We start from the raw sequence: 13,696 nt of genomic DNA on the forward strand, positions 1-13,696 counted from the left end.
CCATGTGTAAATAAACTAATAAAAGCGGTACAATTAGCATTCAGCACATTTCACAGCAGAAACATAGGTGACAGGAAAACAAGAGCAGCTGTTTATTAAAAATCCCGAGTTCATTTTGAAAAGTCCACTGCCTGAATTAGTGCACCCACTGAACGGCCTTTCACTCAACAATAAATTACAAGGTGATGACAGACGAGATGGAGACAAACACAAAATGCCGCTTGATATCCCATGGCATACTGGTTGTAAATTTAATGAATCTTTTAAATTGTAGCTTCATAAAGAACTTGAGAATAATTGGGCTGAAAGCAACATATTGAACAAACTTGATTATAAATCACATACAATGTTTCACATTGTCAAACATTGGTGGAAATCTAATGTTGAAACAAAGCTACACATCTGACTACATGACTGTTCTTGTGAGCAGAATTAGCATCGAGTGTATTTCATCTTACCCACACACTTGACATTGCCCACAGCGTAGACTGAGGCGGCCCGGGGTTTGTTGGTGACCAAGGCAAGCTCCCCAAAGTAATGACCCCTGCTACAGCGCGTTAGCTCCACCTCCACATTGTCTGCATGGTCCGCCTTCGTCTGTGGGGAAGAGAGGAGAGGATTAAAGGTTAGGAACCACTGGGCTCCTCTTTGTTTTTCTTCCCCCCCTCCAGCGAGAAGAATCTTTAATCCCCGCTGTTGTCAGGCAAAACCAGGAAACACTTTTAATATATATAAAAAAATATATCTAAAAAAAAATATATAAAAAAAAAATACATACTATACTATATATATATATATATATATATATATATATATATAGTCACCATGGAGCTCTGTCTAAAATGTGTATTTAATTGACACTTGAATTATTCTTTATTTTAAAATGATAATATTGAATATAGAATTTAAAAAACAAAAATGTTTTATGTATATGAACTCTGAGCCTGCGCAAGCTAAATCTCCATTTCCATTTTCGCTGAGACAATCTAGCGGGAGCAGCTACGGTGGGGCGCTAGGTGCGTTTTTTACGCTAAACATGGCAGAAAAGCGAAGGAAAACTAACTATTTTCACAATGATTGGGAGGAAGAATTATCTTTTACAACAGTGAAAGAAAAGTGTGTATGTCTCATTTGCGGGGCGACGGCAAAGCGGCACAATGTGGAGACACTTCGGTATGTGTCACAGAAGCTACCATGCTAACTAACCAACTAACTAACTACCTAACTAACTAACTACCTACCTACCTACCCACCTGGCAGCACTGCGGGCAGAACAAGCCGAGAGTTAAAGCTTTGGGCAGCAGCATCTCTTTTCACGAGGCCGGTCAACAAGTCACAAAAAGCAACGGAAGCTTAATTTAGAGCTGCACATTTTTAATGAAGTACAAGAAAGCCTTTCCGGACGGAGAGGTCTTGAAAGGTGCAATAATGTTATTGAAAACATTGTTCTAAGACTAGAAGAAAGGTTCCGATGTGATCTCCACTCTCTCTGATGTTACAAAGTTAGTGTTTGTACAAACAGGATATGATCTGAAGATGTGACAGTTAAAGATTTCCTATAAACTGTTACAGAAGTGATACTAAAATATAACTGCTTCAAATGTGCTCATTCATACAAAACTGTCAATACAGATATTTACAAAGATATCAGAGATGTGATGACTTTCAAATGTTGAAATAGATTGAGAGCATAAATAAATAATGTTGCTTGTTTAAATGTATCTGTTTCCTACCATAAATCATTGTTAATAATCATTGTGAAGAATAATTATCATTAACGGTGATCAGATAGTCTCTTCACATATATGAATATTTATTATGATTATTATTATTAATGATAATAATATTATCATTAAAGGCGAATTATGTTATTCAGGAAGTTTGTATCAAACAAGTCGCCCTTCGTATTATTCAGTACCCTTAAAGTAGCTCTCAGTATCAAAAAGGTTGGTGACCCCTGCTATATATACACATGCAAAATACAATTTCTGTGTCTCAATGTCACAAGAGTCGACAGAAATTCATGCTGTGTCCTCTTCTCGGTAGTGATACATTTTAGCTGTAAAGCTGAAATAAAATGTACGCTCATTTTTCTACATTTTTATTTAGTATCAGTTTACGACAATACATGTCACTGGTTATTTGCTTAAATTTCTGTTTTAGTTTACGATAACCCTGAGGCAGAGTGGTGAAATAGAGAAATGAGGAAGGTGAAGAGGGGTATCTTACTTTACTCTTCATCATGATCTTGACCTCCCCAGATTCTACTATATAGAAGCAGTCAGCCTTGTCTCCCTGAGGAAACAGAAAACAGACAACTTATAAATACATTTAAAATGAGTTATGTAATGTATCTGATGTTGAAATCCTTTACAGTTCACAGCTGTATGAAAACCACATCAGCTATGTCTGTGTCTTACCTGTGCGATGATGCGCTCACCCTCGGGGAACTGCTTCGATCCTAATACATCCACTATCTTCATCCTCTCTGTGACCTGCACACAAGAAGAAGAGGGGGAGGCAGGGAGGTCAAGAGGAGAAATAATAAGAGAAACCGTTGACTATGCAGTCTCTTCATTATGTCCTACTGTGCTACATGTTAAGCTTGGTGGTGTAAATAAAGGGTGGGTGACCGGGGGAAGTGTTGTACAAGTGGCCTAAGAAAGTACATTTATAGCTGTCTTCTAAACTAAATATACACTTTTTCCATCATAAACAGGTTTTGCTGTTAGCTGGATGTGTGGAGTGGGACTCAGAAAAACAGTGTGTGAAGGAGAGGGGGAGGGAGGGAGCCAACAGCTGGACCCAGTAAGAGGATTTTCTATCTAGCGTACGGCCGCTAAACTCACCTCCAGTGATTTGAGTAAGGGCACGGACTCGATGAAAGTCTCGTACATCTTCCTCTTCTTGGCGTTGTTCTTCAGAATGAGTCTACGAAATGTGGCGCGGTCCTAGGGAAAGCACACACGAGTTAACAAACGCCTCCTGAAGGCTGATTCTCTCAGAGTGTGTGACTGTGCTTGGCCACAGGGAGGAGCTGCAGCAGCATGAAGCCTCAGAGCGGAGCCCGGCTCCATTCATAGATAACAGGACTCCATTCTTAACATGTCGGAGCATCACAGCTCAATGTACTGTATTTGGTAACTGTATGTAACCTGCTCACAACGCAATCCTTGAGACAACTAGAGGGAGTTTAAAACGGAGCTTTCAAGATTTACAAAATGTGACACTTGCAGTTAGAAAATGAACCGACAGAGCAACATAAGAAACTGGTTGAAATCCAACTGAAAACACCTCGAGTTAGAAAATTGGATCATTTATGAATTACAAACGTTGAAAACAACCTCCACGTAATAAGGCAAGAGATTAACAAGTATGACAAAAGTGAGTTTCTTACAGTATTTTATAATCATCATCATCTACATATGATGCGCGTGTGTGTGTGTGTGTGTGTGTGTGTGTGTGTGTGGGTCTATTTGTACGTTCTTACCAGGCCCCATAGCGCTCCGTCCTGGGTGGCGACGATGGTGGCGGCGCGTGGTGTGTTGTACATGAGTGCCAGCTCCCCGAAGCTGCCCTTGTTGTTATACTGACCCACTATTTTCCCCATTACCACTATGTCATACAGCCCCCTGGAGATAAAGAGGGAGAGAGAGAGGGGGGGAGAGAGAGACACACAGCGAGAGAGAGAGAGAGAGAGAGAGAGAGAGACACACACACACACACACACACACACACACACAGAGACAGAGAGAGACACACACACAGAGAGACACACACACACACACACACACACACAGAGACAGAGACACACACAGAGAAACACAGACAGAGACACACACACACACACAGAGAGACAGAGAGACAGACAGACAGAGACAGACAGACAGACAGACAGACAGACAGACAGACAGAGAGAGAGAGAGACACAGACACACAGAGAGACAGAATTAGGGAAACAGACACATTTTTTAAAACAGCAAACGGGAAAAAAGGAAATAAATCCAAAAGAAACTTAGAATGACTTTGATTTATTTAATTGAGCGAAAGAGGTGATCAGTGTTTTGTTTATTGACCCACTGACTGGTTCAAATAGACATCTAATTGCAGCTTATCTGTAGCCTCTGGGCAGCACCCTGTGTTAGTTTGGCAGACTGGATGGGCAAATCATTGACTGCGTTTGTGTGGGTGCACTAGTGTGTATAAATAGTGTGCATATTTCCATTCAAGTAGCTGCGTTTCATACATTTGGAAGTGCCCGACTGCGACAAAATGTAAAGATGGGAGAGCAATTCTGTGAACATTGTTGCACGTCTGCTTGTACAGCATCAACATGATGGTCATGGTTGTATATGTTTCTGACAGACGGTAATACTTCAGCAGAGAAGCACCGCCTCCCCTCCCCCCCTCCCCTCCCTCCCTCTGTATGAGGATTAAACCTGGAGAAGGTAATTTGCAGCGTTGTTGATCGGTAGGATTAACCAGTCACTTTGTAATGTAGCCTGTCCTCCCATTGGCTGCGTAGTGGGGTTAAAAGCCTCGTCGCTGCTGTATTAAGTATTAACTTGGTTTGACTGGATTTACTATGACGATGGGGACGATCACTTGTGTCAGACTACCGAAACAATCTAGAGGTTGTTTAAAAAAGAGCTATCGGCATACTATTTTAAAGAGACTAAAGTACATTAATAAATTATTCACGATAAATCTGCTTGATCTAAGAAGGACAGATGTAGAAGAAAGTAATCTTTCTTCTACATAATAACCACTTTAAGTCTTCGTAATACTGACAACTCTGAAGTCATTCATTCAAGTGTACCACTGAGGCCGGAGGACAAAGGATGCTCCTCGGGCGTTGTCTTTTTGTGATGGAACATTAACGGATGTACAACTTGTGTGGTTAAGTTACAGCCGATGTAAACACAATTCAGCCAATCAGATCAGAGTGCCACAATGACCCTTTTAATGCCGTACACGTCATCCCTCCCATTATATATTCAGACCTGGTCCCTGGGGGTTTCTGAGTGATTTCCAGTTACTTCCTGTCTTCAAGACTTCAGCACGGATTGTTTAGGTTTGTTTGTGAAGGGCGTTCCCTCCCATACTGAAACACAGGCCAGCTAGAAGCTTGGAGTGTACTGTTATACTTTCAGTCTCCTTTTATGGCTCAGGAAAAATCACAGATATTTACCATTTTTAGACAATATGTCTGTTTACATTGATGGCTGCCATTATGATACATAAACAGAAATGCTATTGCCTATGGTTGTGTTTGCCTTTGGTTGAGTTCCGTAATAAAAATGGGAAACATTTAAACAACGTGTTACTCCATCGTGCTTTCCTTTTTCGTTTCTGTTTATCCCTCCATCTCTGTGTGAGTCCATGCTTACACACCCCACCCTGCTGGTGACATTAGCTACCACCTACGCCTTTTACAGGCCAAGGAAAATCCTGGGATAGTATATGACCGGGCAGGCGCCCTGCTCTTAAAAGGTCATCGCACATCTCTTGTGCACGGAGCACGCCGTTAGAAAGTGTGTATGCAGATGGAACGATAGCACACAACAAGTGGAACGAAACCGCTGTGCTGAACTGATATGTGCCATGCCAAGAATAAATAGAGGCCAGGCTGTTCTCTCTTTGGTGGCAGAGGTTTCAAAACAGCCATCGTTGGGGCGTGTTATAGTAAAAAAAGGGGCTAGCAAGGAAATATTAATTCCTCTCAGTGCAGTGGACTCTCAGGGGTCATCGTGGAAACTTAGTGAAGTTTCCTCCATTAACTAAAAAATAATACATTCTACATTCAAACCTACAATGTTTTAACCTCTTTTTGCACAACAAGCACACTTGTGATGGAACGTTTTCTAGCTAAAATGTGTTATAGTATGATCAGGAGACCCATTTTAATGTTCCTGCTGCGTAACATTGTATCCCAGCCCGGGGCAACAAAACCTGTCCAGTAAGTCTTGTGTACACAGCAACAGTTTACATTAGCAATATGGCAGGAAAATTACGCACAACCGTCATAGGTACTGTATACATGGGCACAGACAAACGCATATAATCATAAACAAGTCCAACTGTAAAGACCAGCAAAATGGCCGCACTGTTGTAAGACTTTGTGGTTCACCACATTATTCTTCCACTATTATTTATTGCATTCAAATACAACAGTCCAGAAATAAAAACAATGTTGTATTGCCACTGTCAGATTCGACTGTCTGGTATTTCTATAGGCTGTAATTGATGGCGTTATATTTGTTTTAGAAGTCTCTAATATTTTTACTCCACTACGACTCTAGTCTCCACTATACAGGGCTTCACATGCCTGTGATTAAATGTTGTCTAGTCATTCAGTGTAATAAATACATGCGTATCAAAAACACACAAAATGTGCACATCTTTCTCGCCTTAGTCAGACTTTTTGCGGCAACTGTCGAGCCTTTCCGTCATCTAAGCTCGAACAAACAAATTGACCCGGCATTCATGACCGGACACGAGTGTGTGCCTCCTACCTCTCTATGACGTAGAAGTTGTCTCCATCGTCTCCCTGGTCGATGACGTGATCCTTGGTCTGAACCCGCAACTCAAACATGGCGTCCAGCACCTCCGAGAACTGCTCCTGGATTGGGGGAGAGAGGCAAGGACGTCATACACAGGTGACGTGGAGCAACAAGGAGCAACAGTGGAAATGTGTATGTGGGGTTCATATAGCAGCTCAAAATGGCATCTAGCTCATGTGAGTGCTGCCATTTATCCTCGTAGAGAAAATGTGTGAGAAAAGTATACAAGAAAGAGAAGAGGGGACACTTTGTCCATGTTTCACGACAATATGCAATTTCAGGAAAATATTGTTGTCTCTGGGGTTTGAGTACATCATAATGTCATAGATGTATCATAGTAGATACCAAGTGCTACATGGTTCACAATGGAACCAGAAATAGGAAACAAATATATAAATGTATTTCAGCCAAAACAAACATGGATAAATCAAGTACAGCGACATCAGACCGACATATTGCTTTTTGGAATTGCTTTTTGGAAAACAGGCAAAACAATCTTCTTATGCCTAAACATAGGAGGGTTAAAGTGGAGTAGTTTTGCCACTCCAACAAAAATCAAGCCTATAATGAAACATCGCAACATGGGCTTCTATGACTTTAGGTTTCCAGGCAATAAGACGATGAAGCGGATTGGTTCACGATACAATGTAAACATGCCCATATGTTATGCATTTTTCGCCACTTATTAAACACATGACAGCATAGAAGCAGACGGGAGTGGATAGAGGGGTACGACATGCAACAAAGGTCCCGAGGTCGGAATCAAACCTGGGACGTCGTGGTTGTATGGCATGCGCTCTAACCAGACGGTTAGCAAGGTGCTCCATATTCTGTGATGTGAACAAGTACTTCTTTGTCCCTTTTCTCTGCAGTTCATGTAGTGAACTGTATTTATATCTTGAAATGTTTTTGTGCACATTTATCATTTGATCTGCCCCAAGAGCTTCTAAGTGTGAAGTAAAGTGAAGTTACACAACGAGCGACCAGAAGGGAAACCCACGTTCTTTGGAAGGAAATCCAAAGCAGTAGCTATTAAAACTACTTTTGAAATATAGAATTCTTCCTTGCTGTTGGTGTAGTTTGTATTTTATACATTGTTTAAATTATTTTTATATGTAGATGAAGTGACAAAATATTAGCAGCACCTACTATATAATGTAGTCTACTGAACCACTGCGCCGTCGTAAACAGTATATTGTAGGGTGGGACTGGGCAATTAACTGAAACTAACATTTGGACTCTAGTTTCCGAACCTAATTTCTATCACACGGACAAGTGCATTCCTTCATATTAGGCTGCAACCTCCCCCAACCCTGTACCTGAAAGTGCAACAACAAAACCCTTGATAAGAACACAACCAGTCAGAGTTGGATGTATGGGTTCATTTCATAAGTCAAGTTGACCTAGCTGTTTTAAGAGATGTAGTTATGCATGTCCAGTCTAACTCCAATAGAAAAAAAAACAACTCAAGTACTGGAGAAAATGCAGCTGGGCGGCTGCGGGTGAGAAAGAATGGTACAGAAAAAAGATACCATGTCTTTCATGACTTCAGTCAAAACCATACAAGACAAAACACAGCTGATATGTAAATACTGTGGAAAAATAGAGTGCTCCAGTGTGTGTGGTGAGAGAGCAGGGAGTCAGGTATGTGAATATAACAGTGAATGTTCAGTATGAGCTACAGGCTGATACAAAATAAATGCAAGAGCTGTTCAAGAACCAATCAGAGCTCCCGAGTTGTGTTGACCAGAAGCTCAGGAGAGTGACAGGGTTAACGCCAAAGCTAGTCGGGAGGATAAAGTTATGTCAGACTCGGCTGTCTATTAAAGTTTAAATATTTTCACTCTGTACCCTAAAACATCGAGCTGATGGAATTAAATAACAGAAGCTTTAACAGTTAATAATAACAATTAAGCAATATATTTTTAATATTTTGAAAGTCCCTAGAGATGTAAAATATTTTACTTTAATTTTACTCTGATTTAGAAAACAAATATCTGTGTAGTGTGTAAATACTACAGTCATCAGTTATGATTTTCTGTTGAATGGTCGTACAATAATAATAATAATAATAAAAAGTAATAAGAGCTCCACTGTGAGAATCTTGTGCACAGTGTATATAATGCCTGTTAAATGTTAGAAATAGGTAAATGTAACTAACATAAATGACATTATAAGGGGTTTCCATTTCTCTGGTTAATAAATGTCGAGGTGACTTTTATGTGTGGATCTACATACAGTTGACTAATTAAAGGGGAACACCTGAATAACTGAGTGGAGAAACATAATAAATGCAGATGCTTCATATAGGGCACAACAGAAACTGTAAGCTAGTAATGTGTTAGTGTGTGGACATGCCTGTGTATGTCGGTAAGTTTTACCTGATCTAGTGTTTTGAAGAGTAGGATGTCTCTGCAGGATTCCTGCAGTCTGCAGCGCTGCTCGTCTGTTTTTGGGTGAACCACCCTGGGCTCCGTGTCCTCCTCTTCCTCGTCTGGGTTGAACGCCTCCGCACACACTGGAAGGAAGACGTGTAAACACACTTTACACACTGCAATAACGTCCTGTGTGATTACATTGTAATTAGACAGAGCAAACAATCCGGGTAAGAAAGCATATTATAGTCGTGTTCAGAAGCTCATTAAGCCACATTTAAATGTAAATTAAATGAGTTTCCAACGAACGAAACTACAAATAATATTGGCAACAAGGGTAAAAAACAACAACAAGCACGCCAACAGGTTGCAGGCAACTGAGGTAGTGACCATCTTGTCAAAATACATAACATAGCAAATCATTAATGGTATGACTAAGTTTGGAAGGTTTTTCCCTGTAACCTTCAATCAGTAACAACTAAATAAACAACATTAGGTGCCAGTTTACAAAATATTTTTGTCATTACACAAACTATTTTGTAAATTATTACACAACATTTATCATTTCAACTACTGTAAATGCTGAGTGTTAGCAGATGTGCATTGTAATTCACCCCACTAACATATGCTTATTGGGATTCTACACTGTAATTAATACAATAGATTCCACATAACAAATATACATCATAGGGACGAACCATCTTTAAAGTGTGGTGATGCATTTAAATTAGTGTTAGACAGATTACTCCTGATGCCTGTGCACACACGGTCGATTATGCATTTATAGTATTTTACTGAGCCAACACCAGGGAAGGCCATTACGCTAACATTGTTTATTCATTACTTTTTTTTAAATGCAACTTTACACATTTTCGTTCTTTCAGAAACAAGGAGAAGCTGCCGATAAATGCTGTGTTGAAGTGCACTAAAACTCAATAAGTTTGTACAAAGTTAAGATTTTTGAATACCTGTGGACATTTATTTAGTTGACATATTTTAAATGTTAAAATAAGTGCACTGCAAACGGAGACAATTTAGACAATAACTGTTAAATAAATGTTCATTTAAGTTCAGCAATTTAGTGTCTCGGTTCTTATTATTAAATTGTTGCATTTTATCAGACGCGAAAAGCAACAACAACAATATATCGGCATTATACTTCGCCCGTCCTGCTCTCTAAATATCGGCATCAGCCATTAAAAAAAACACATCGGTCGAACACTCATTTAAAATGTCACAAATCATACAGTTCATCAAAGGATGTGCTTTAATGTTTTAAACGCACACAAGTAGATGAGCAAAGAAAACCACAAAGATGCCCACACAGACACTGTTTCCATTTCAGTTCTCACACACACACACACACACACACACACACACACACACAGTAAGATGTTACACAAGCACACACACGCAGAGAGAAAGATATAGTATAACACAATATGAGGCAATGGGCTTCAGGAGAAGAGAAGAGGGGACATCATTACTGCAGGACACAGAAGGAGCCCAGAAGTGAGGAAATAACACACCCACAGTGACATGTTATACCACACTGGATGACAAACACTGACAAGGTCATTTCAAATTGTCACAATGCATCTGTGTTTCCTCCAACTCTGTCGAGACACACTCCGCTTCTCGCATGACATTTACCACAAAACACATGGCAATCTGTGAGTGTGTGTGCAATCATGAGTGTAACGTCTTATCTCTCAGCATTCATACCAGTCATGTTTGGAGCAGCGTGACCTCTGAGTGTTAACTCCTTTAGTTCAGCTTGATCGGGCAGGTAAATACAATGGAGCACATAAAGCAGCGGTGAGCCTCGGTGCTCTGCCAGCCAGAATGTGATGCAGTTAATTAAGCGTGAGAACATAATGTGAACCAACGACAAGATACGACCTCAAAACACTAAGGTTTTATGAGTATGAAGACACAGATGTTAGTGGAAATAATCAGCTTTTGTGTGTTCTTCATTACGATAAGATGAGGCAGAGAGTGCAGGCAGGTCATCATCTTAAGTTGCAGAAATCAGATGTGTCAGTTTCCCCTCCATGTATCCCTGGCAGGATGACAGGATACCAAAACATCTGCCGGCAAACACGCTACTTGGGAGTCTCCACGTTCTGTTTACAAGTTCACTTGAACCAGGGCAGTGTGATCAAAACTAATGCAAATATGTAAGCAAGTCATCATTTCCAGCTCGTTCTCTGGCCAAAGAAAACTAATTGTAGATGTGATTGTGAGCGTTTGTTTCTCATGTGAGAAAAACAGATTCTGAATAATGTTGATGCCGTCCTTCTTCCTGAATGTAGCACGCATGTCTCAGTGTACTTTTAGGATGAGGATTGTAAAACGTGTTTGTTTTCTACATCTGTCAATAACTCCGTGCTACCTTCTCTAGCCGCATCACAAGTTTAGCTAAACACAACTCTTTAAAGATAGAAGACCTGGAAATATTTAAAAGACCATCCAGTGTAATGTTGGCAACCACCTTAAGCCGCAGCGGTTTCAAGTGCAGGTCGATCTAAACTGTGACACAACACTGCATGAGCAGAAATACTCTGGAGGGTTGTTTTTAGGATCAACCACTGTCCCTTAACCTTCTCATCTATACATTCAGTCACTGCTTTTGTACATTTCTCAAAACTCTTTCGAGAAGCAAACAACGAGTATAGAAGTAAAAAGACGAAACGGTGGTGCTTTTTTGACAACCACCACTAGATGGCGTTGTGGTAGTGCTGCCGCCATTTTGGATTTAAAATGCCAAAGGGATTGTGGCCATGGATGTATAAAGAGAACGTCTGTAAATCAGCGGATCATCTTTTTGATGTACATCAACTTCCCAGTACAAACACCTAAATAGCCCTTATTTAAATCATTATGTCCTAAAAGTTGCATAATTCACTCGAAGCTAAGAGTTATTTTCCTAGACATAATTACCGTGCATCAGACCCGCGGGACTGCACCGCCCTACACGCTGGGGCTACACAATATATCGTTTCAGCATTCACATCGCAATGTGCGCATGTGCAATAGTCACATCGCAGGATGTTGCAATGTCAAGTAATGCAAATCAACACTTCATGCTACAACTTATTTTTGCTTGATAAAAAAGATAAACATGTTCCATGACTAATCTACAAGTCTGTCTGATAGAACATCATTGAGGCCTACTCAAACTTAAGGGTACTTGGACAGTTTGTGACTAGTGAGTGACACTCAGGCTCTGTATGTACAGCGAACCACCAATAACAACCAAAGCATCCCTGCTAGTCGTCAAACACAACCTGAAAATGAGGCAGAAACAGGTCGCAAAAAGGAACGCAACATCAGCTATTAAACATATTTTGGCTACAGAAGGGATGGCGAGGACAAAAACGGCTAATTTGTAATCATCTGTTGAAAATGTATATTGTAATATATATTGCAGAAAAAACAAAAAAACTGCACGCCAATATGACATGTTTGCTGTATGCGCCTGTAACAATGGATATTTTGTCTTTAATTCATCTCTTGTTATTATCTTATCATACATCCATGGGCTGTATGCTGTAAAGGCTGCACCCTCAGTGTATTAACATCTCCCAAACAACCTGCTATTGGCTTGTCGCACGAAATGAAGGGAATGTTAAAGAAGCATTAGTTGTATGGCTATTTACTAACACACGAGGGACAGGGCATCGCTGGTCTGTTCTGCATCTAATTTGGAAACACAGACTCGCGAGGTGAAAACAATACCAGCGTAGCTGTCATGGCTGGTACATATTATTTTCTTGTGTAACATGGATAATTTCAGTAGAGGCGTTAAAGGACAAAATAATAGAAAGAATTCTGTCATTTTGTCTTTTGCTTTGCCTTCAGTTCAAAATGGTGGAAGTGTAGCTCTGCTGCTGCCCACTGATGTTGCAACGCACCGACCAATTAGCTTGCACTTCTTATCACTGTAAGTTCTTTGGTTACAGGTGCAACAAAGCACACATCTGATAACACCCGACACAGCGTGATGCTGGCTGTGGTCAAAGGTGAAACAGGTTTGATACTTTCAGACAGGGCAATGAAACATTGCTTCTCAGCCTGGTGTAAGTTCAGTTTGTGTTGAGAATACTGCTTTAAATCAGTGATTCAATTATTTTTCGAAGCTAAAGTTAGGGATGGTGTTGTATTATTCAGTATAATAAAAGTTGTTTTGAATATTTTGTCACCTTATTTACATATACTATAATGTTTAGAAACACCTGAAAATATGATGTAATTCACTACAGCTCCACTACAAACCTGTTGAATGAACATCTCTCGGACAGTGCAAACACAATTTAAAAAGTCTCTTAAAGATGATCTACAGATTTACAGAACGTGTTGTCTTGGATTGAATTATAATAAACCAGGGCCTCTATGTTTAAGTTAAGTGCGTGCGCATTTTACTAAGACTGTACCAACTAAATGGGTCCATTGTTCATGATCACACACACACACACACACACAAAAAAAGATGGAATTTTCTTTTAAGCTTTAATGAGTCCTCTTCCCTTGGGAGAAGTTCAAATGTGTCTTCCTGAGAAGCAAAAGGAAACCACGTTGTACAACTTACAAACTGTAAAAAGAACCTAACATCTCTGAGAAACATGATGAGCAGCAACACATTAATGCTTCATCTTTGTTGTTGTATTAACACAATCTTCTCTTCAGGGCTCAAAAAGGATCATTATGTCCTTCAACCAGTACAAAGAAGGTCTACTTGTACCACACAAATAAACT

The 13,696-nt window shown here is 40.1% G+C and overlaps 1 protein-coding gene across 2 annotated transcripts in view; it reads right to left on the reverse strand.

Moving 5' to 3' along the window:
• The window catches only part of prkar2aa (protein kinase, cAMP-dependent, regulatory, type II, alpha A), a 42,104-nt gene that overhangs the window by 1,328 nt on the left and 27,080 nt on the right, over positions 1-13,696 (reverse strand). For both annotated transcript variants that reach the window (XM_029434953.1, XM_029434952.1), the window contains exons 4-10: positions 8,945-9,081; positions 6,516-6,622; positions 3,491-3,632; positions 2,850-2,951; positions 2,421-2,495; positions 2,230-2,295; positions 459-597 (exon numbers count right to left, since the gene is read on the reverse strand). In XM_029434953.1, the coding sequence (XP_029290813.1) occupies positions 459-597; positions 2,230-2,295; positions 2,421-2,495; positions 2,850-2,951; positions 3,491-3,632; positions 6,516-6,622; positions 8,945-9,081 (768 nt within the window). The remainder of the gene's footprint in view (positions 1-458; positions 598-2,229; positions 2,296-2,420; positions 2,496-2,849; positions 2,952-3,490; positions 3,633-6,515; positions 6,623-8,944; positions 9,082-13,696) is intronic.

This window comes from Cottoperca gobio, chromosome 7 (assembly GCF_900634415.1).
Source record: "Cottoperca gobio chromosome 7, fCotGob3.1, whole genome shotgun sequence".
NCBI classification, from domain to species: Eukaryota; Metazoa; Chordata; class Actinopteri; order Perciformes; family Bovichtidae; genus Cottoperca; species Cottoperca gobio.